Source organism: Grammomys surdaster, unplaced genomic scaffold (genome assembly GCF_004785775.1).
Source record: "Grammomys surdaster isolate TR1022 unplaced genomic scaffold, NIH_TR_1.0 126219, whole genome shotgun sequence".
Lineage (NCBI taxonomy): Eukaryota > Metazoa > Chordata > Mammalia > Rodentia > Muridae > Grammomys > Grammomys surdaster.
The window spans coordinates 2,245,014-2,268,935 of NW_021621022.1; the positions used below are offsets into that span (position 1 = coordinate 2,245,014).

Consider the following 23,922-nt stretch of genomic DNA (forward strand, 5'->3'; position numbering starts at 1 on the left):
ACAGTCCCTGCTAACTGGCTCTGTTGTGCTGACATATGACCCTATCTATGCCATCTGTCTGGGCTTTCAGGTGAGCGGTACTTGACAACTCAGTCATTACAAGGGATTTTAGTTTGTTACCTTGTGGTGCTGGGGATCAAGTCTAGGGCCTTGTGCATTACATGCTGTTATAAACATCTCAAGATCAAAAGCCTTTGCTGGAGGACATGCTTCTGACAAATGGCCAACTGCATCGCTGACTGCTTAAGCTCCCCCTGGGTGAGAAAGGCAAGCCTGCACTCTCGGGAAGCTTGGTAGCATCACCTAGAATGATGACGATTAACACCTTCCACTGTCAAACTGATGAGAAAGACAAGGACCAGACAGTCACTTCGTTTTCTATTGTGATGCGTATTCAAAGGCTGTTTCAAATTAAATAAATCCAATCAGCATTCTAGCCAGGTTCACTAGGATCTTGTGACCATCACATGTGGCCATTCCATCTAAAGTGCAGCAGTCAGCACGCTGCCAGTGGCTACAAGAGGCAGAGGGACCACGACCCAGCGAGCACCAGGCTGCTGAGGGAAAGGCATTCCCTTCCTCTGCAGAGTTCTTAAAGGTCCCACACTCAGTTCTCTGAAAGATTAGAGTAGGAAGAAAAACAAGGGAAGTCAAAATCCAGCTGAAGGAGAAGGAAAAACCCACTTCCCGTGAACTTCCACTTCAGCTAAACAACATCAGTGTTCTCCTCTCTGGATGTAGTCTTCTGTGACCTGGGACAGTGTGCTCAGGTACTGCCAGCTCAGAGCAGCCAGGAGCATGATAAACGACAGGTAAATGGGCGAGTAGTGGCTTCGGGAGATGAGCTGGCAGTTGGGAAGGTTCTGTGTCCTGATGTTGGAGATGATCTGCTTGGTTTTGCTAGATGATGGGTCTGAGTTGGGGATCCGGTGATAAATCTGTGGAGGAAAAAAGACAAGCTACTTAGCCCTGTCTCCAGTACTTCACAGACATTTTCTAGGTTTCTTCTAACAATTCTCAACAGGTAGGCACTTTAGGTCATGTCACCAAGGACTTGTTACTCTACGTCAAGGCTGAAGTACCACCTAGGCCCAGTGAGCAAGGAAGCACAGTGTACTGCACATCCCTCACCAAGGTGCCACTAAGTGCCTGGAGAGCAGCTGCTGCACAGCTTCAGATTCCAGGGCACCTCACACGTGCCTGCAGTGAGGCATGATTTAGTCAGGGCGACCAAAAAGCATGTGCTGGATGGGGAAGCCTCCAGTCACCAATGGAGAGAGAGCTCAGCAGTTGAGGGATCTGTTCACATCAGCCATATGAAGGCTCACATCTTGAACTCCAGTCCCAGAGGACCCACCACCCACTTCCTGTCTCCATGGGCATTGGATACACGTAGTACACAGACATGCATGTAAGCAAAACACCCATGTGCATAAAAGAAAACTAAGCAAATCTTTTAAAATAAAAGTAAATAGAACTGGGGCTAGAGAAATGACTAAGTGGTTAAGAGCACTTGTTGTTATTACAGGGACCCAGATTTGATTCCCACCATCTAGATGGTGGTTCAAAACCATTTGTAACACCAGTTCTGGGGGGCATACATGGTGCATATACATACATACAGGCAAAACATTCGTACACATAAAATAAATCTAAATTCACTTTTAATATCTGTTTTGCCTGTATATAAGTATGTGCATCATGTGTGTGCCTGGTGCCTGTGGTAGTCAGAAGGGGACATTTTGAATCCCCAGGAACAGCTGTGAGCTGTCACATGGGTGCTGGGAACTAAACCCAAGTCCTCTACAAGAACTAGTGTACTTACCTAACGAGACATCTCTCTAGGCCCTATTTTTTTAAAGTTAAATGTAGGGGGCTGGAGAGATGGCTCAGTGGTTGAGTATCTATGGCTTGTGAAGAAAACCTGGGTTCAGTTCCTGGAACCCCATAAAGAGGCTCACAGCCTCCTGCAATTCCAGCCCCAGGGACTCAGACACTCAATTCTGACCTCTGCAGGAATCTGCACTCACACGTAACACTCTCACACAGATATACACGCATATGCAGCAATAAATAAAATAAAACTATTTTAAAGTTCTGCTTCTATCAGCACTACAAACAGGAGTAGAAACGGCTTACACTCCACCTCTTAGCCACAGCTGGGCTGGTCCTTCCAGCTCTCTCCCTGCCCATAAAGGCCAGGACATGCCTTGAAGAGCAAGGGGCTGGTCTCTTCCTTCCTTCTGGATACTGGGGGTTGGGGTGGGGAGGGATGTTACTTCACTCAGCACTTACATAATGTGCTGCCTTGCCACAGGCCCCAAATAGTGGGGTGATTCGTCACAGGCTACTCCCAACACCCAGCCAAAACAACCCATTCTCCTTGTAAGCTCATGAACTCGGTAGTCCATTATAGTGATGGAAGGCTGGTGAATCTGCCAATGAGGTCAGAAGGAAATGCTATATAACTGGCACTCCCCCTTCTATACATGCCCTCCCTTCTGCAGAATGAAGTCCTGCATTACTGGGCCAGGGGCTAATGCAGTTATGAAAGCACAGATTGGCCAGTCTGGATATGTGAAGGCTCTAGGGTGTCCCAGGGATTCCATGATTAAGGAAGATGGCAATGTCACTTAGAGTTCACATCCAAGCTTAGCTGGGTAGCAGCCATGAAACATCTCCATGATAGGAAAACAGATGAAGACTGACTGCAGAGCAACCCAACACCTGAAGAGTACGTAGAAGAGGCAGAAGGGCTCAGGAGCCAGAAGGGGAGAGGTTGAATAGCATCACCAGAGACAGGAAAGTGCAGGGCTCCAAGGAGAAAAGAGCCACGGGGACAAATGGTCAAATGACTCAAGGGGCGGGCAGATTGGGACTTAAAACAAACTGGTTATTATTGGGTTTATCAGAAAAGCCATCAAAATATTTCCTTCTCTTCTGGGTTATACACACCTTAGTGCTAACTTGTACAGTTATGGATGCCCCGAACCAAACACAAAACCAACAACAAACAACAACAACAAAGAAGGCACAGGAACATAAAAACAACGGCCCCTGCCAAGAAATCCAGTTTGGCAGAGTAGGGGATGCAAGTTTCCGGGTGTTTGCCCAAGACAGCAGGGATAGTTCCTTGGCTGACAGACATGCAGGCTGCTCTAGCTAGTGCTGGAGGACAAGCCTACACTGCACCTCTCTGGAGGCCATAGGGGCCTCTTGGAAACCTCTTTCTGGCACATTCTCAGTACAACTGAGGAGACAGACTACAGAAGAGACATAACCTCCTTTCCTATAAGTACAGAATTGATCTGTGAGGAGAAACAAGATCAGATCTAGCTGGCATCTAGACACCTACAGATCAGCCTATCTGTAGCCCTTAACTGGATGACTGACTTTGAGACAGTGCTACATAGCTCTGGCTGGCCTCAAACCTGCCATACAGGTGAGGATGACCTCAAACTCCTGATCCTCCTACCTCCCCAATGCTGGGATTATAGCCATATTCCACCCTGGCCAGTTTATATGGTGGGTGTTGGCAATCAAACCTAGAGCTTCGTGCACGCTAGGCCAGCTAGTGATATATGAGCCAAGTTATATTTCCAGGCACAAGTCTTCATTATAAAACATCATTGGGAAAATCTCCATAAGGCTGACAGGAAAGCTCAGACTTTAATGTTTGAACTTTACAATTTTGATTTTTTTCTGAATCAACTTAAATATTAATACATCCTTTACCTTGCATATCACTGAACTTTAAAGATTAGAAATTCAGGATCAGAGGTCAGTGAGCTTTCTCTTAAAGGGCTGGAAGCTATTTTTAGCTATCTGGGCCACTCTGTTGTAACTACTCAACTCTGCCCTGAAGTTGCAAAAGCAGCCAGATAAGGAGGAGACACAGTGGCAGAGTTATAGGAGCAGCGCGCACACAACTGCCCGCCACCTCTGCCCCCAAGCTCAGCCACCAGCAGCACTTACTCCTAACAATCATGGAAAACACAAAATACAACATCAACTCTAGTGCTCATCAACTTTTCAAAAACGACTTTCTAAAATTAGGGATCAGTAAGCCAGGTGATCCCCAAATCTCGCCTGTAACTCCAGCTCCTGGGGGGGGTTGAGGAGGGAGGAGTACAGTGTGTTTAAGACCAGCCTGAACAGACACTATGTTCCAGTCCCACGCTGCCACCTACACAGGCTGCCACAGCCTGGGGAGGTATGTTTTGCTTTTAAGGTGGCTTTGACGTTTGAAATAAAGAGTTGCAGGAAAAAACAAAACAAAAACCATTTAAGAACTGACTGCAACTTCCTAGTCTTACTTTGTCTATATTTCCCACTGGGGTTTTTCAAGTGGGGTCTGTGACATGATAGAATATACCAGACTGACTATCAGGACATGAACATTCACAATCTGAGATTCCCTCAGCCATGCTCTGCCTTAGCTTCCAAACGCCTCTAAGCCACATCCTTCACCCAGCACACAAGCTTGGTTGGCCCTGAAGACCATCTCATGGCTTAGGAGACACGATTCTTCCTAGAGGCTTTGGCATGCAGCCTTGCTTTATGTCATTGCTAGCGTCCTACAGGCCCCTCTGTGTGTTTGTTTCCAATAAGAGATACCAACTACTCTCTTTGGGCTATAACACTAGTGAGGACTATCTACTATCCAAGCATGGTCTTATTAAACAGTGACATGATTTAATGCATAAAAACAGCTACAAATTACCAAAAATTAAATAAAAACCCACCTCTTCTATATACTGGTATATGATAGCTTTGACAGCTGGCATGTTGGTGGCATCCATCATGAGGGTAACTGCTTGCCCCTTCCGGATCTTCACTACTCCTTTGAAGACCTGCTGGTTATTGTAACAGGCAGCCAGTGTAGCAATGGCCATTACCTACAGGCAACAGGAGAGGGGAGAATCTCAGCTCATGAAGATAGAGCAAAAGGCGTTCCATGCACTCATAAATCAAATTAGTGAAACCTTCCTGTGAAAGGCACAAGTGCCAAAGAGCCAATGTGCACCAGCCAAGCAGCAGTACCCAGAGAGGAGGCCAGCAAGGCTCTACCTTCCTAGCTTCCCGTACTCAACAACAGGGTTAAATTATTCTGTCATTTTGCCACAAAGATTCCGTCTTATTTACAAACACAAGTAAATCCAACATTTTCCATACTAAAGCAGTTAGTAGACTGAATATACATTTCAAAATAATATCTGGAAAGAATTTTGAACTTTACTCTCTTATCAAATAGTCATTATACATTAAAAGACGGTCTGAGATGAGAACAACGGGAGGAAGAGGGTCACGGCTTCCTGCACTCAAAGGCAAAAAAAGGACCCTTGGGCTGAGAGAAGCCTAGGATAGCCACGCAGATTTAGCTGAGACCATTCAGAAGTGTCAGGACAAGATCAAGCCAAGCTTCTGAGCAAGTTAATACAGAAATAACTGGTAAAGGAAATGAATAAGTCTCAGAATATATAGCTGCTGGGTCTACAGGACCAGATGATGCTATCCTGAGTACAAAAACAGAATCACAAAGCTTAGGTTAGTGAAGAAGTTATTGCTTTTATCTATTCATTTCATATGTGTAGGCAATGTGGGATACCAGCAATCTAACTCAGGAGGTCACTCGGTGGCAAGAGCCCCGGCCTGCTGTGCCATGTATCATGTTATCATGTTGACAGCCTCACTCAGTTTAACCAGCATGCTGATCATCTAGGCTAGAGGCCCAGGCTTTATTAGCATAATGATCTAGCTAGTTTAAAAGTTTATGGAAAAAGGGTAAACCCCAGAAGGAAGGTTCTGGAACAGTCAACCTTGTTCCTGAATGTGACGCAAGGACTCTACTGTGGCTCCCTACCTACTCCAGACATAGGTAGTGGATGGTCCTAAGAAACCATGACCTCGAACACAGAGCAAGACAGAAGCTATATTCTACCAGCCCAAGCACCCCACTCCATACCTGTGGAATAGCACAGAAGTTAAACACACTTTGGTTCCGGAGCCTTGACAAGTAGGTGATGACATCAGGGATGTGTTGTAGGGCGTTGGTTATGAGTTCATTCAAGCACTGCACAGCCACATCCATGTTTTCTGGCTCAGCAAAGTCTTCCAGCTTCTTAACGTATCTGCCCCACACCTGGCCAGTCAGCAAGTACAGAACAAGTCAACAGGTGGAGAATTTACATGTATTATGAGATTTCCTGTGGGGGCCAGAGGGGTTCAGTGCAGACCATTTAGCATGCAAGCTTAGCATGTGTGGGGCCTGGGTTCTATCCTCAACACCAAAAACCAGCAGCAAAACATGAATGAGCTGTGCTATGTACAGTGAAACCATTTCACTGTTCACTGAGATCCAGCTTCAGGTAGCAGCCATTTACAGTGAGTGCCCAGCCAAGGTCCAATGAATGACCAGAGAAGCATGGTGGCCTGTGGGAAGGTTTCCATACAGACAATTAATGCAGCATGCACCAAGCAATATCATAATGATCTCAGCCTATAGAGGTCTCCTGCTAGCAGGGAGGGTGTGAGTCTATTACTGAACACCTCCAGCTACTACAAATCAACTCCAGTACCACGAGCAGACTGTTCCAAACCCAGATCTGCCAATTCCACTAACAATGCTGATGAGCAAGAATATATAGAAAAAAAAAGCAACTGTGCATGGCAGGGCCATCACCTCCCTAAGCAGCAGAAACCCGGAACTTAGAACAGGGTTCTCAGACTTCCAAAACTTCCAAAACGTGGAGTTAGTTTGTTTTGGCGTAGGGAGTATCATGTTTTGTCTTCTGTTATTGTCTGAAGCCAGAATCTCATTAAGTAGCCTTAAACTCTCAGTCTCCCAATGTCTGTAATACTGAGATTACAGGTATGTGGCCACCCTATTTGACCCGGTTTCATGATTTTTAATTTGAAATCATGAAAAAGGACTATTTATTAAAGATCTATTTTTATATATACTTTATGTGTTTTTGTGTATAAATGCCACATCTATTCGGGTGGTAGGAACCAAACTCAGGTCCGGTGAGAGCACATCAGGCGCTCTGAACTGCTGAACCACTGTTCCAGCCATGGTATCCATTCTTAATATGCACCCCAAATCTACCCAGACAAAAGGTACCAGATGTTTTACAGAACCCAGGAAACAAAACAAAACAAACTTAATGAAGGAATGTTTGAATGACACACAAGTCTGTCCAACCTGTATCTTATGCATGAATTAAAGTAGAGCTAGGCTTATTGTTTTATAAATAAATTATGAATTCCCAAAGGCTGAACTTAGGGCCTCATGCATGCTAGGCAAGTGTCCTATCACTGAACTAGATTCCCTACCTAAAACCGTTCTTGTATACATAAAATATCCGGTCACATCTAAACATGAATGATTAATACTTAATATAAAAACACTCTTCAAACTTCCCCCTGCCCCAGTTTGCTCAAATTTAAACAAGATCCACATCCAACAACATGTGCTGGGTACCACTGAGTACTGTAGCCATGAACTTATTGAAGAAAAGGGTGTGTCTTGTCCTGGAAGCCTTCTCAACTTTTCTGTTTCTCCAACTTAATCCCACAGTGTTCACTCACCCTGTTTTTCTTGTAAATGATTAAGTCTGGCAAAAATGATCTGGGTCATTTGGCTAAGCTGTGCCTCATCACACCCAGCAGGTTGAGGGCTCAGTCTATAAGAACGCTCCCCTAGCTCAGATGTCCATTGCAAGTCCCAAGTTGTCACCTGTTCGGTACTCATCATGAAGGACACAGACAACAAGGCTAGAGATGCAGAGTGAAGCTGTGGGGGAAGGGGCATGGGGCCTCCCTGCCCTCCACGCTGTGCCACCCTGCAGGTGCCTCCACTGACTCCCTGTCCATCTGGGGTTTTGATGGAGACCTCATCACAGAAACAGTACAAATGAAATCTACACCAGTGGTGGCCAATTCCATCTCCAGTCCTTCCATGCTCTGCAGCATCCCTCTCTCCCCCCCTCTCTCTCCCTCCCTCGCTCCCTCCCCCCCCCTCATAGTTTTCCTTGGAGGAATCCATCTCAGGCACAGTGGGCACATTGAGAGCCCCAATCCTCTATTCACAAACTGTGAGGAGCACACAGCCATAAATAGTCTGTTTGCAAAACTCCTTTAAGTCCTCAAAAGCCTCCAATCTTAGTATGAGGATGCCAAGGCAGGATGAGCCTAAGTGTAGGTTGGCCTGGGCTATACAGTGAGATCTCAAGGGTTTTAGGAGGGTTGTGCCAGAAAACAAGCACTGAACACATACTCTTAACTATAAATCAAAGCTCATGGGCGCTTGCCTAGAAAACCTAGAGGCTTTGTGCTGCTGGGTTTATGTAAGAATAGCAGTTGTTTGCTTTTTGGGAGTACTAGGTATCAAACCAGTCTCCCATGTACTAGCAAGCACTCTGCCTCTGAAGCAGATCCCCAGGCCCCTGCCCAATTTCAGCATTTCAATACCAATTTGTTTAGGTTTCTGGGTGTGTTTACTCAGGCCAGTCTTGAAGTAAAAATTTTCCAGCCTCAACCTTGAGGGTTCTGGGATTGCAAGGTGTCACCATACCCAGCTCTGCTATAAAATTATTTCATAACAGGATTACTTTTTCTTCTCTCCTTCCTTCTTTTGTCTTACCCCACCCTTAACCTCCCCCTCCCCCTCCCCCTTCCCCTCCCCCTGCCCACAGTTGGTGCTAGGGATCTAAACCACAGCCTCCTGCATGCTCAAAAGCACTGTGCCTCTGAGCTGTATCCCTAAAACCACAACATGGTTACAGAAACACCAGAAAGACCTTCCGTCTACACTGCAGCACAGCGGTTTCTGCAGTTTGGTTTTTCACTGGAGCTGACTCCACAGTAGTGTGGCTCTTTCTAGCCTTACTCTCCTGTGACTTGACATTTGAAATGTTGAGAAAGCTTACCTTTACACACAGTGCTACAATAAATAGCCTCGCAAGCACACAGTGCCCCACGGTCTTGCCTAATGAGAAATGGCATCTTGGTGGTCTTCCTTTTCAGGCTGTTTGAGCTGATACTAACACTGAGGACTGGATGTTTGTCTCATTTCTGTCACACCTCCAGCCTGTAGTGCTGGCAGGCTCTTCTACTTCCCTCCACAGGCTGAGGAACTGGTGCTCGAGTCACAGGCATGTGATTCATGCTGTGTCTATGAGACTGGGCCAGGATGGTCAGACTCCTCCTCCTGGGTGGTCATAGATGTCTGGGCGTCACCTGACAAGGCCTTTACCAATCTCCACCATGGAGGCACCACAAGGAGAGCGCCAGGCAGAAGCCTTTCTTAAATCTGTCTGCCCATATCACCTGGGACACGTACATACCCTACTCTTATTTTTCTGTGAGACGGCTGGTCTCTCTTCTCACAATCTCAGAACCTACAAGGCTGAGGCTAGAAAATCTTGAGTTCAAGCCTACTCCTTTTATATCAGAATGCAAATTTTGCATTTGTTATATACATTGCAAATTTCATCTGTGACTTTTTCTTTTTAATCTAAAAGCACTTGGCTTTAGGAGAACATTTTATAAAAAGCAAGGAAATCCTGGTGCAAATAAAAATTATGGATGTTTTAAGCTTTTTTCAATGTTAAATCGTTTCTTATATAATAGATCTGTAGGTTTTTTTCTACCCAGCACCCCTTCTGCCTCCACCCTGTTTCAAGAGCTGGAGATTTGAACCCACAGCCTTGCACACTCTTAGTATGCAATGATACCATGAGGCACAATGGCAGCACCTGCCCCTTATTGTCAAAGACTTCTTGGTCCAATCCATCCCACTTGTGTTGGGCATGCCTATGATGCAGGTCTACAGGCTGTGGCTGGCTACAGGAATATCCTCAGGGATACCCCTGAGCCCTGAGAGTTAAGGTGTTATGTTGGTTTGCCTGAGATATACCTGTGGCTTGGAGGAAGTCTGCCCAGAGAGAGAAATAGGTGAAAGCCGTTCAGAGCCCGACTCCCTAGATGCAGCCAGTCTATCCAAAGGAAATGACTTATTTTAGTCACTTGCAACCACTGGGTTAGAGGATTCATTTTTCCGAGTCTCAAACCGTCTTTCTCTCAAGTATCACATTATCAGTTACCTCTTGAGGCCAAAACTTTCTTCCTTCTTGCTGGTCTTCCAGATAATCACGAATGATATTTGTTTTCTGCAGGAACAGACCCATTGAGTTGGCACATGCTGTGTCTTCACCAACTAAGGGGTCTTCAAACTCTGAGGCAGAGAACAGACGAGAAAGGCCGATTCCCACCAGCCCGGCAACGTAGTGACAGTACTGCAAAAGATTATGGTGTACAGTACTTTAATAACAACATAGAAATGGCCTTGCCAAGCATCATTAACTACAAAACAGCAAGTTGAGAGCAGAATGTCTGAGCTCTCCTTTTGATTAAAACACAAGTGCATACACAAGCAAGACGTCACTGCACTGCGTTCCTGACTCCATGTGAGCACTCTGCAGGCAGACACCCAGAGACCTACTGTTACCACCTCCATTACACAGATGAATGAGGAACCAGAGAACAGTGGTCAGTGACTTTGTCCATCATCACTCATCTGCGAAGCCTAGGCCTATGACCCCAAAGGTGTCTGTATGTCTGTCTTCCTTTTTTTCGTATTAGGATTTGAACTGCAGAGCTTTGCTTTTTTTTTTTTTTTTTTTTAAGGCACATCTTACTCACTGTACTTCTGCCATATTTTGTAGTCCAGGCAGGTTTCAACCTTGTGACCCTCCCACCCAGGCACCCAGAGTAGCTGAGGTTATAGGAGTAGGCAGTCATAAGTGGCTAAAAAGGTGTTAGAACTATGAACCCATCCTTACCAACAATTCTGCAAAGGTCTCACCAAGATATTTGACAAATATAATGTTTAACTGCCAAAGAAGTTCCTTCCTGTGAAAGCACCCTGGCCCCACCTTCCAAGAGGGACATGCTGCTGACAGTCACATGCAATCTACAGAGCAAATATTGGAAAATACATCTGCATCTATAATGCTAAGAAAAGTGCATTGCAAGGTCACAGTTCTTGGGTAGAAACACTTCTAGAGTAGAGGCCTATAGCTCATCTGCCTTTTAAAGCTGAAGGGAATAATAATTCAATTACATTCAACTATATCTCGTTAGAACTTCCTTCCACAATTATGTTTCCAAAACAACTCTGTGCAGCTGGAAAGGGGTCAGTATGAATAAACCATGCGGAGAGGACTTTGTACCTGTACGTTGAAATTCAGAAGCTGTTCTTGCACCCATCACACAGTGACTCACTCAGACAGTAAAAGTGGCAGTCAGAAGACATCCCCCTAAGTCTGAGGTTCTTGTTTTGTTAGTCAAAGTCTCACTGGGTAACCAGCCCTTCACTGTCCTGAAATTTATTATGTAGACTAGGCTAGCCGCATGCTCTCCGAGATGGAGATCTGTCTCCTGAGTGCAGAGGTTAAAGACATGTGCCACCATGCTTGGCCATGCTTGGAGTTTTGTTTTGTTCAGTACTGAGGTCAGAGGCCAGGGTCTGACTACGTCTCCTGGACCCACACTCAGTCAGCCTACTTCAAGATCTGAACCTAAGCACAGTAAGAAAAACAAAACACAAACTCTCTAGGACTTTAAGAGGTCAGCACATCAGTGAGCAAGCCACACCTATGTTGGTTCCTTTGTCCAGATAAACAATCTAGTGTAGCCTACCAATCCCTGGCCTGGCCTGTACTCCACACTGCTAATAAGGAACAAACTCTGGCCAGACAAGCTATTACTGCATTTGCTTCATGTCCCCTCTCCCCACTCTCCCAGGAATATGGACCTGCCCAGAGGGAAGAGGTACCATGCCCTCAGAGACAGCTCAGCTCACCATTCGTCAGCAGTTGCTATGGTTTCAGTGATGCTCTAAAAACACGTGCTGGGAAGTCTCCAGTGCAACAACAGTGCTAAGGCAGGGATGCTCATGGGAGATGGAGGCCATGAAAGCTCCATCCTTACAAATGGATTAGTGGGAGTTATAAATGAGCCTTAGGCTGGGACTTCCATCTCTTCTTCTCGTGTACTTTCTATCTCTCTGGGCACATTACAATGAGAAGAGCATAAGGACCTCCCTGGATATGGTTAAACTTCTCAGACATTCGAGAGAGAAGATCTAATGTATCCTTTATATTTTCTTTTACTCTTTCTTTTTGGCAATGCTCGGGATCAAACCCAGGGCCTTAGGCGTGCTGGGAAAGCACTTTAGCACTGAGCTACTCCAAACACTAAAGAAGAAATAACTCCTCTGATGACTCATACACTAAAACAGATGCATACCCAGTATTCTATAATGGAAAAAACATGACAACGACAAACAAAGCATTACTATTTCTGTGTTACAGAAAAGTTATTTCCCCATTTACCTAAAATTTCACAGCAACTTGGGTACCATCTTACAATTCACTTGCCAATAGTACACCCTGTGGGGCATGTACTGTCACTGACAGAGCATTCGACTGTAAGCTACATGGTTTTGAGGACTACTCTGTCCATGTTCTGAGCTTCACTATGGGAACAGCTGGTCATCTACGTAGCAGATGTGGACCCTGATTACAGATACTAACCTTGTCCCAGTCCTGTTTGGAGGTCACATCCTTGTCTACAAACTCTGCCATCCCACACCCCATCCTTTGGCAGATGTCGGCGATCACTGTTCGATATTTCTCAGCCAAATTTCTAAACTCCAGGGAGATCTGAAATGAGACCACAAAAACAATCAAACACACCAGACTACACACTTCATGGTACCAGAGAGAAATGCCTCTCTCTCTTTCCTTCCTTCCCTCCCTCCTCTTCTTTCTTTTTCTCTTCTTCTTTCTCCCCCTCCTCTTCTTCTTCTCTTTCTCCCCCCTCCCCGTCTATCTCTGTCTCTCTCTTCTGTGACTCGCTCTCTGTTTCTGTCTCTGTGTCTCCCTGTCTCTGTCCCCATATGGTCCCAAATGGTCTCTCCCGTTTTCTTTCTCTGTGCCTCATCGTCTTCTCTGCCCTCGTGCCTCTGCTCCTGTCTGTCTTCCTGTCTACATCTCCACTTGTCTCTGCCATTCCCCCTTTCCAGGTCCTCACTCCCCTCCTTTCTCCCAAATAAACCCCCTTTATACCAGGCATGGCATAACTACTCAATGGCATACCTAGGTACCACTCTGCTGCGTTATATTTCACAACACACATATTTATCACAATAAAAGTCAACATAAAGACAAATGCAGTACTGACTGGTTTGGAAATATATTGCTACTACACAATTATCTCAAGCTCAAAAAAGCATTTAAAAGTTATCGACAGCTGGGCAGTGGTGGCGCACACCTTTAATCCCAGCGCTTGGGAGGCAGAGGCAGGCAGATTTCTGAGTTCAAGGCCAGCCTGGTCTACCGAGTGAGTTCCAGGACAGCCAGGGCTACACAGAGAAACCCTGTCTCGAAAAACCAAAACCAAAACCAAAAACAAACAAACAAACAAACAAAAAAGTTATCAACATGCAACATAAACACAATAAAATTTTTGTCTTTATTCTTGAGGCAAAGTCTCACAATGTTGTCCCCCAGCCAACATCCAACTAACAATCCTTCTGCCTCAGGCTCTCATCAGGTGTGTGCCACCACAGCTGGCCCCTCCATGAACATTTATAAAGAACAGCTGAGCTGTTATCATGAAGCACTAAGCTGTGAACAGGTGATACTGACTGAGACCTTCTGTGAGACAGCTGCATATGAGAAGCTGGACACACTGCTCAGGAAGGGTCAAGGGCACAGAACAGCCATGGCATCTCTGATGAACACCAACTATTAACTCCTCCCTCCTCAAATTACATAAAAATCAATCTGGTCTTTCAGAACTCTTCTTTCTAGGACAGCTGATCCAAGTCAGAGCCAAAGGGCAACTCTTACATGGACTAAAACTTAATCTAACACTCTCCCGGGAGTCAAAGCCCCGCACCTCCCCCTCAAGATCGGTCCTAACTAGACTGCTCTGTGGTGAGGGTAGTTCTGTTTACAAGGAGGCAGGTCAATGAGGGCAAGAAAACAGACACCTCAAACAGGGCACCTGATCATCCTTAGTGGCCTTTTGGAATTCCAAAATTTGGAGTTTTGGAATCTAATTATAGAACTGAAGCAAATGAAACCAAAAAGTACCCAGTAAACAGGAACTCTGTCTTGCTGGAACCCTGAGGAAAATTATTTTTTCCTTTAGGCTCTGCAGTGTGACACAAGCCACAAGGGCTTCTCCTACCCTCAGGGGACCAAGCCACAACGAGGGCACACTCCCAAGTCCCTCCATCACTTGCTGGCCATTCCAAGGACATGAAGGCACATTACAGTGACAAGTCTACTGGGACAATAAAGGCCAAATCCCAAACAGAGCAAGAAGATTATGGCACTTCCACTGACTTTCAAGACGGAACTCCTCTCCTTACAGAAGGTCTTGGGCAGGTTAAAGCCTCTGGTTGTTTGTTGTTCTAACTCCTCCCCCTCTCCGGACTCCTTTTTGAGATAGGCTTTCACTCAGACACTCAAAACCAACAAACTCTTGTTTTTCCTGCCTTTACTTCTCAGGAATCACTGATGTGTGACAACATGCCTGGCAGTTTTAACCCTTTCCGCTTTTTTGTTTGTTTTCCAGACAAGTTCACATACATCCTGGCCTAAAACTCACTATACAGCTGAGGCTAGCCTTGAACTCCTAATGCTCCTGCCTCCACTGCCCCACCTCACTCAGCTGCCAATCTTTAAAGAAGCATCAAAAGAGACACGAGTCAAGCATGAGTTTCTGAGCACCCTGGGTTCCAATCCTGACCCCCTATTTAGGCAAAGGACTTTATTTTTTCATACCTCTGTTTCCTCACACACAAAAATGTAGAACGTACAGGCACACCACACACAGTGTAAGTGTAAGCCGGGGCACACCACACACAGGGTAAGTGTAAGCCGGGGCACACCACACACAGGATAAGTGTAAGCCGGGGCACACCACACACAGGGTAAGTGTAAGCCGGGGCACACCACACACAGGGTAAGTGTAAGCCGGGCACACCACACACACACACACAGGGTAAGTGTAAGCCGGGGCACACCACACACAGTGTATGTGTAAGCCGGGGTACACCACACACAGGGTAAGTATAAGCCAGGGGTGGTGGCACATTCCAAAGGCTGAAGCAGACAAACAAGAGGCAGCACAGGCTCATGGGCTCCCTGGGCACAGATGTTCATCAAATAAACAGAGTTCACTTGGCTTATTCTCAAAACAAGAGTACATGCAATATTTAGAGAAAAAAAAAAAGGCTAATAAAATTGTCCTCTAAAGTACATTCTATCTGTCCAGCCTTGACAAACATATTTTGCAAGAACCTGGACCCTTTAGGTTTGAATTTAAAATTCCTGGACCTTATAGGTTTGTTTCAAACCAACACACTTCAGTTCCCTCCCCTTCCGACAGCAGCTGTTTGTATAGCACTGAGGGACCTTCACTAAAGAAAAGATACCCCAGGGCCAGGCTTCCTCCACAAGCTCTCTGAACACAGCTCTTCCACATCCTCCTGTCTGATTCCCAGAAAGTCTCCCATCCAGGCACAAAACAGGCCTTATGCTGCCTCATGTTCATCAGGACATAAGCGATTAACAGTAACAAGCGGCATCTGGCCTAGCCTTCCAGCTCCCATTTTCTCTCCCTGGTTCACTGCTTCCAAACTCGCCTGATCAAACAGGAAAAGATCAAGGTCAATGTACTGCTTACCTTTGAGACCTTCCAAAGCAGAATACTCCCTTCCCATTGGATTGTCACACACAAAGACAGTTGGGCTTTACAAACTTACTAGATAAGGATCTGAAAATTACTGCACTCCCCCAAATTACTTTAGCATTTTCACATTTTTGTGTTCTTTCTGGTAGGTAGATGAGGCTACCTTGAATTTTTATGATCCATATAATAAAATTATCCCATAACCAGGAAGGATATAATGTCCCTACTTGAAAAGTAGCCTGGTAGCACACACCTTTAATCCCAGCACCAGGAGAAACAGAGGCAGACAGATCTCTGTGAGTTCGAGAAAAGCCTAGTCTACATGGCCAACTCCAGACCAGCTAGGGCAACAGTGAAACCCTGCTTCAAAAGCCGAAAAGAAAAAAAAAAAAGGAAAATGCATCTTTGGAGACAAGTCTGATTACTCAGGAGGTTGGGATAGGAGGGTTATAAGTTCAAGGGCAGACTAAACCACAAAGTGAGTTCATGGGTCAGCTTGGGCAAATTATTAAGAAACTGTCTCCAAAGGAAAACACAGGCAGGCTGAGGATATAGAGCAGTAAGGAGTACCTAGTGGTCAGAGGGCCCTGGGTTCCATACCCAGTGCTGAAGAGAAAAACAACAAAACAAAACCCACCTCTGTTACTAAGAAGATACAACCAAGTGGGTCATGGCACTTCATCTACATTAGCAGGACTCAAAGGCTCACCAGTGAACTTCTATACAGTTGTCAGAATAACTGAACTCGATGGCCATCAGGTACCCTGAGGACACCAATGCACCAGGACCTTCCCTAGAGCTTTAGGGCCTTCAGTAACCTGCAGACGTCCTAGGTACTTTCAGAGCACAGCATACTATATTTTGGTCTTTGGCCCTGAAAACATGATCTCAGCGAGTTGGAAACAGCCCATCTTTCTCAAACCTGGCTGGGCTCCCCTTCTCTTCACCCAGCTCCCCCTACACACAAGTACACACTAGATTCCTTTATTGTGAAAGTTATATAAGGACTGTTCTCCATAACTCTAGAAAGCTATGCACAAGACAAATGCCCTCTTTAAGGTATCAGAGAACACGTGACTTTGCTGAACATGCATATTCCAGAAGTGAGGTCTATGTACACCATAAACTTTAGGGTCCCCAAAGCTTGGGGCTTTACCTATAATCCATCTCAAGAGCTAATACCTACGGAATACTTAGCACACACCAGGCACTGATCTAAGAAGTTTATACATAAGAAATTATCCAACTCTTTACAGTTCTACTGGTACATATTGGGACACTGAGTCAGAACTCAATTAAGAAAGTGCCAAGGATCTCACCTCAGCTGCTGCAGAAGGCCACACCCCATCCAAAGGTATGAGCCATGCTGAGCAACAACCCTAAGCTGCCAGCTTCACTGTGGGCTACACTACAGTCAACAGGCCCATGTAAGCCGGTCTAGAGATCCACCTTTTTTTCTTTTACTATTTTGACAGTTCTTCAGACCTGAAATGTGAATTTCAGACCTGAGTGTAAGAATGGCCCCGGGACTTCTCAGTAACAGCCTGTAGAAAGGGTCACAGCCACGCTGCCCTCAAGAGTATCAGCACCACTAGAAATGGGGAGCTGTTATTGTCTCTACCACACAGAGGGAAAACCGAGGTAGGGAGAGGCTATAAACCTCGTTACCAATTAACAAGTTGGGATTCCAACCAAAAAGGTCTGGCTTTGGACTCTCAGCTGCCCTCAGACTGTTCATGGCACCTTTCTCTCAGCTCAGAGGCTGAAAACTGCACTGCCAATTATTGACAACATATACCCAGACAGAGTCCAGTACCGTGGGGAAGTCCTCCAGCACTTGTCGGTCCTTCTCCTTGCTCTCGGTGAACCGCCACTCCGGCTCATAGAGGAAAGTGTGAAAGCTGCGAAGCAGTGGGATCTTCTTCTCCACACTGATGGTCATGTCGTCTTCCAGGGTGTCCAGGGCTCGGAGAACCAGGTAAAACACACACACCGCATGTCTGTGAAAAAGGAAAAGCTAGGAACATGGTACCAAGTGTGTGCTTTTTTTTTTTTTAAACATCTACTTATTTTGTGTGTGTGAAAGAGCATGGGCGTGCCCCGGCGCATGTGGGAGGTTGGAAGACAACTTCAGGAAACCAGTCCTCCCTTTCCGCCTGTGGGTTCTGAGAACTGAACTCAAGTTGTCAGGCTTGGCAGCAAGCACTTTCACAGGCTAACCCATTTCATCAGCCTGTTTTTTAAATATGTATTTCTGACTAATATGTAAATCAGGGCCGTGCTCATGCCTGTTCTCTCACCTCAGGAGGCTGAGGCTGGAAGATGCTGAGTTCAGGACAACTGGGACCATAAGGTGAGACCCTACTTCAAAAGCTTAACTAAATAAATAATTTGTGCCAAGCCATTTTCTAAAGTCGTCTTACCACTCACTCTGCAGGATTAGAAGCGACATCAAAGCCTGCCATACTTAGCACTTATCGATTGTTTGCCTGTCACTAAGTTCACTAAGTGGGAGCAGTGAACTCTACCGCTTCTGAGTAAAGAGTAAAACGGAAAGCTAAGCAGGTGGGTGCTATGTGGGTCAGGAATGTTTTCCATCTAAGCAATGCACGACAGGGACCAAGAGGCAAATGTTTAGAGGGCACTAGGATTTTTTGTAGATGGAAAACTTCCCAGCATGAATGCTGTCACGGGCACAGTAACTGCACTAAACTTGTGTGTAATGTGCACAAGAGATACTTTTTGAGGACTCAGTACCCTTGAAACATAAGGTGACAAACAAAAAGGCAAAAAAAAAAAATTGTCTAGCCTACTCACTAAAGGGTACAGGTGCCAAGACTAAAAGAAGGTAATCAACATGGCTGCCCCACCCCCTTCTGTGAAAGGGCTGGCCTAAAAGGACGCTGGTAGATGGCCAGGTGCCTGGAAGGGCATTTGCAAGTAAACACATGGGCGGAGTGGGGGGGGAGGCAGTCCTGCCTAAGCCACAACAAGGAGCCCATAATTCTATGTGGTGTGTCAACCTAGCTGTAGCTGCAGTGACTCAAAGGTTCCTGGAAAAGCGGTCCTCCCCAAGTCAGAGCTCTCCACTAACCGTATGTCCCCATCCAGCGCCTGGATCACCGCTGCAAAGCTGCGACTGGTCTGATTGAGATACTTGTAGCATGTCTTCAAGCTGCTGCTGAGCGAGTCCTGTGGGAAAAGAAGACACACCGTGGTGGCAGACGTGGAGCAGGAGTGAGGCTGGGGCAGACAGCTGGCAGCCGGGCTCCGTGCCCGGGACCAGTCCTTGAAAGGCCAGGCGGTGGGGGGCCAGGAGCAGCCCCGTGGGGGTGACCCCGGAGTCTTAGGCGCAGCGACCGGGCTCAGCACCAAGGTCCGCTTGACCAGGGCCATGGCCTTGGTGCTGCTGGCAGCGGCTGCCATGGGAGTTCCGCGCAGAGTCCTTCCTCCATAAGCCCCACTGAGCTGCAAGGCGCCCACCGCAGGGCGGGGATCTGATAGGGCTAACCCTGGCCAGAGTAGAGAGAGCCTCACTCCACAACACGTGCAGGCCCGGGCCACGCCCCCTGCCGCCTCTCACCACGCCCCTGCAGCACGAACCCCCCCACAAACTGTGGAGGAGAAGAGAGCGCCCAGGCACAGCTCTGAGAAGCTAGCTTTCCCTCCCTGTGACAGTCTTTCCTAGACTAAACTATCTGTGCAGGCTCCTCTGACTCCCCTTGCCAACTCGACTGGCCTTTGGTAAACTGTCTGTGGTCAATTTACTGTGTAGCTCTGGCTGGCTCGGGAAATGGCTGTGTACACCAGGCTGGCCTCGAACTTGCTCGGGCAACCCTTTTACCTCTACCTTCCGAGTGCTGGATTACACATATGGACACCACATCCAGCACTGCCCAACCACGACCAACCATGCTGGTCCACCTAAAGCAATGACCCCTCACCCTCTGAAGCTTCCCTTTATTAATTTCCCGCTCTAGTACGTAATCGGGACTGAGCTCAGTTCTAGCCTAAGGCTTCTTAACCCTACTGCAAGCATTTTCTTCCAGAGAGAATCTGGTTTTCAACTACTGCTGCACTGCTTTGCTGTCCCTAGTCCGGCTAAGACTACTGGAAACCTTACAATCCGTGTTCACAGAAGCACAATACCAGCTGGTCTCTGCAAAGGAAAACTTTGCAAGGAGCAGGAGGTTTGGAAGGTGTCTTACTACAAATGCCAACACAAAAACTGCTTTTTGTGTTGTGCTGTCTGTGCACTTTATAAAACTTTTGTGAGCAGGAAAACTGAGCTGAAGGTACAGAATTTCTACCGCCCCTTGCACGATCCTACACAGTATCTCCACTCATTTTAAGAACTGGGAAACACAATTATCTAACGAGGGAGTTGTTTCTGAAATACAGCACATCTGTTAGTAGGCAATCCACAGTTGCACTGGAATGTTAGAGAACCCTGGACTCTGGTGGGCCCTGTGAGCTATGTCTTTTTATTTGGATTTCCTACATTTCCTAATATGGACACACATTATTTTGTCTAAAGAGTAAGACTTTCTTTAAAAAAAAAAAAAAAGGTAGAATCCTGAGTTTTGTTTTCTTGCCATTTCTAATAAAATATGTTAGTGAAAACTACTATCTACTGATCAACATATAACTAAAACTCATAGTCTACCACATTAATGACCCGTGGAGTTTCAATGAGATAAAGCAACACCTTCACAGACGATTTAAAGTCACTAACTCCTTCAAAATGTGGAAAGACAAGATTTCACAGGGAAAAAAAACTGAATAACAACTGTTCTCTTTTAAGACAGTCTTACTCTTGTAGCCCAGGCAATCCTGGAACTAATTAATGGCAATTCTCCTGCCTCTCTGCCTCTTCACTGCTCAAATTGCAGCTTCGATCTACCTACCACATACCACAGCCAAGGTGAGCAGCTCTCTGCAAAGCTCACCGTGACCATGCCCTACATATTTCTTTGCAGTGTTTCTCAACTTGTAGGTTGTGACCCTTTTGGGAGTCAATGACCCCTTCACAGGGGTTGCCTAAGACCGCTGAAAAAGCACAGAGATTTACATTACGATTCGTAACAGTAGCAAAATTACAGTTAGGAAATAAAAAATAATTTCATGGTTGAGGTTTGCCACAACATGAGGAACAGCCTTAAAGGGTCGGAACATTAGGAAGGTTGAGAACCACTGGTCTAGCGGCTGCTCTCACCAGGACTTGCAAGGAATGCAAAGGGAAAATGGCTCTGGGTTTGAAGAGCAGGCTTAGGGAGCCCTCTTCACCCCAACACCCAAAAAAGACAAGGTGCAGGGCTTGCCTCCCTCCACAGCACTTCTGTTTTGTTTCTGTTTCAGTATGTCACCGTAAACAACAGGGCCCTAAAATGACCAAGAAGAATCCTATTAAGGACAGCACTGTTCTCGGAATGCTGGAAAGTTCTCATGGCCGTGGACTCCCAGTATGTCACACTACTGTCCCTAGAGCCTCCCAGTTTCTCCCTGCTGCCTGAAGCGAAGTATACATCCAGAATGCGCCAGTGAGGGAACAGGGCGCAAAGGGCATTCCGGGCAAGGGTATAGACAACTCCTAAGTGAGGCTGAGGCTCCAGGCTCCAGCTGACAGCTACCAAGACCACCCCTGCCAGTCCTGCCCTTGGTTTTAATAAGACAGGTTTGCTTAGGGTGGGAAAAGCAAAACCTCAGAACCCATGGACCTCAGGATTGGACATTGCGAAGGTTAATAACTGCCACTTATTAGGTACTGGATGCCAAACAATACAAACATTACCTTTAACCCTTTCTAAATGTTTAAGGATGATATAACATGCTACAGTCCATGCCACACAGGTAGCAGGGGTCATACTTTTTAGTGTTTTAGAAAACAAACCATAAGCCTGGATTAGGACCCCAGGATTCCTTAGCAACAATTCTTAAGCAATACAGCTGAATATATAAACCAAACACGACAAATGAAGCCTTACCTGCAATAAAATCAGGCTCTGCCACCAAATGATGTTCAGTTAGCCAGGCCTGGTGGGCATAGCTATGACCCTGTACTTGGGAAGCTGAGGGTAAAAGATGAAGAAGTGGAAGCGATCTAGGCTAAACTCCAAGGCCTTCTAGCATAAAGGAAAACAAAGAAACAAAACCCCTTTCAATCCCAGCCTGGAGCTGGCCGGCTGTGACTAAGGCCCTGTAGCTCATACTATCTTACAGATGATAAAGAAACACAGAGATTAAGTTACCGAGCAGAACATGCTTGGCTAAATAGTAAGAGTTAGAACTGACACAAGTCAGGTCTCCTCAGAAGAGGTCAGCTTCTTCCATTTTGTGGCCTGAGTAATGTCACACAACTTGCATGTGGGGCAATGCACTGAGATGTGCTAATATGCTCTGGAAAAGACAATTACTTGAACTTGATTGTTTTGTTTTTAAGATAATGTCTCACTGCCTAGTCAAAGATCTGCCTGCCTGTTGGAAGATTAAAAGCCTAGCACCACCATGCCTGGCCTAAACCCACATTTATTTTCTTGTTACAAAAATAATCAGCTCTCGATATCAATAGTTCAGGATACATATCCATCAGGTTTTTTTTTGTTGTTGTTATTATTGCTACTTAAGAAAGAAATATTAAATGAAGAGAAATGAATTTTTCAGTTTGTTTCCACTAATTAGAGGTACTCTGGACTACTCTTATTTATTTAGCTGAGGTTTTGCTGTGGCATCTAGGCTAGTTTTAAACTCCTGGACTCACAGGAGCCTCCTGCCTCCTCCTCTGGAAGAGCATGTACTGCAGCATGTACTTCAGTGGCACCAGTGTGTCACTGCGCATGTCTTGAGTTCCTCTCCCAATAGAACACAGGTTTGACAAGAATCAGGCCTTTTGCCTAGTTTCTTCTTTTTTTAATTATACACACCAGTTCTGGCCTGCTAGCTGGGTTCATGAAACACCTGAGCTTTCTGAGCCAAACAGCCTCCAAGCTAAAAAGCACAGAGGTGGCTAGGCCTGGCTGGGTATCCCAGAGGCATACTTAAGAGTCGTGAGGAGCCAGGCAGTGGTGGCACACGCCTGGTGACCCATCTTACTGGCCCAAGAAAAACTTTTCAGCTCTTAAAAGAACAATAGCCCGGGGGCTGGAGAGATGGCTCAGTGGTTAAGAGCACCGACTGCTCTGCCTGAGGTCCTGAGCTCAATTCCCAGCAACCACATGGTGGCTCACAACCATCTGTAATGGGATTCGATGTACTCTTCTAGTGTGTGTCTGAAGATAGCTGCAGTGTGTACTCATATAAATAAAAAAATAAATAAATCTTTAAAAAAAAAAAAAAGAGTTTAAGAGTCATGAGGAGCCAGGCAGTGGTGGCATACGTCTTTAATCCCAGCACTTGGGAGGCAGAGGCAGGTGGATTTCTGAGTTCAAGGCCAGCCTGGTCTACAGAGTGAGTTCCAGGACAGCCAGGGCTATACAGAGACCCTGTCTCGAAAACCAAAAACCAAAAAAAAAAAAAAAAAAAAAAAAGGCGATATGACGAAAACCACACTTATAATTCACAAAGTGGCAGGTCCCTTGAGATTACTACTAAGAGTGATAAAGTGTAGTAAGCTGTAAACATGGCCACAAAATTTTGTGACCACCTATCAGGAAGGAGTCTTTCTCTCCTCCCTCATACCTGGCTCCCCTGGTAAAATCTGGGGTACAATTGGACAGTAACAGATGTGGCTCCAGCAGAAGTCTGAAAAGTGTGCATATAGAGGTTTGCTCCCTTCCAGTGTCCACCGAGTCCCAGGACAAGCCTGCAGGCTGATAAGTGTCTCTTCTATTCCAGCTGTAACCTGCTAACCACCCCTTCATTAGCTACAAGCTGCCTGACAGCTGAGCAGGCCATGGAGAAATGGGTCCAGCTGTTCCAGACAACTGTGAATTAACAGTTGTACTTTAAACCACTGACTCTGGCTTCCTAAGACTAAGATAAAATATGCACACAGCATATCTTACCGCTTAGCCATCCACTAATATTAGGAAACAGCACGTGTTGTACAACCAAACTCCATAACTGCAGCCCTAAACTTTGGGACGGTTTGTCCTCAGTAAAAGCTAAGGGAGAAGCTGGCCGGATGCCACAGCATCTTAAGACATTTGCTAAACA

General features: G+C 45.9%; 1 protein-coding gene and 1 long non-coding RNA gene across 3 annotated transcripts in view; one reads left to right on the plus strand and one right to left on the minus strand.

Moving 5' to 3' along the window:
* Positions 1-361: 361 nt before the first annotated feature.
* The window catches only part of Fdft1 (farnesyl-diphosphate farnesyltransferase 1), a 28,243-nt gene continuing 4,682 nt past the window's right edge, over positions 362-23,922 (minus strand). The window contains exons 2-8 of one of the 2 annotated variants that reach the window (XM_028758749.1): positions 18,866-18,963; positions 17,588-17,771; positions 12,600-12,728; positions 10,107-10,298; positions 5,966-6,142; positions 4,746-4,898; positions 362-938 (exon numbers count right to left, since the gene is read on the minus strand). In XM_028758749.1, the coding sequence (XP_028614582.1) occupies positions 717-938; positions 4,746-4,898; positions 5,966-6,142; positions 10,107-10,298; positions 12,600-12,728; positions 17,588-17,771; positions 18,866-18,963 (1,155 nt within the window). In that variant the 3' untranslated portion in view covers positions 362-716. Of the gene's footprint in view, positions 939-4,745; positions 4,899-5,965; positions 6,143-10,106; positions 10,299-12,599; positions 12,729-17,587; positions 17,772-18,865; positions 19,213-23,922 lie in introns of those variants that run through there. The other variant, XM_028758748.1, reaches the window with a different exon arrangement.
* LOC114613450 lies at positions 17,538-18,332 on the plus strand. The gene is made up of 3 exons (XR_003710178.1): positions 17,538-17,749; positions 18,077-18,124; positions 18,209-18,332. It is a non-coding gene; the product is annotated as an uncharacterized LOC114613450 (long non-coding RNA).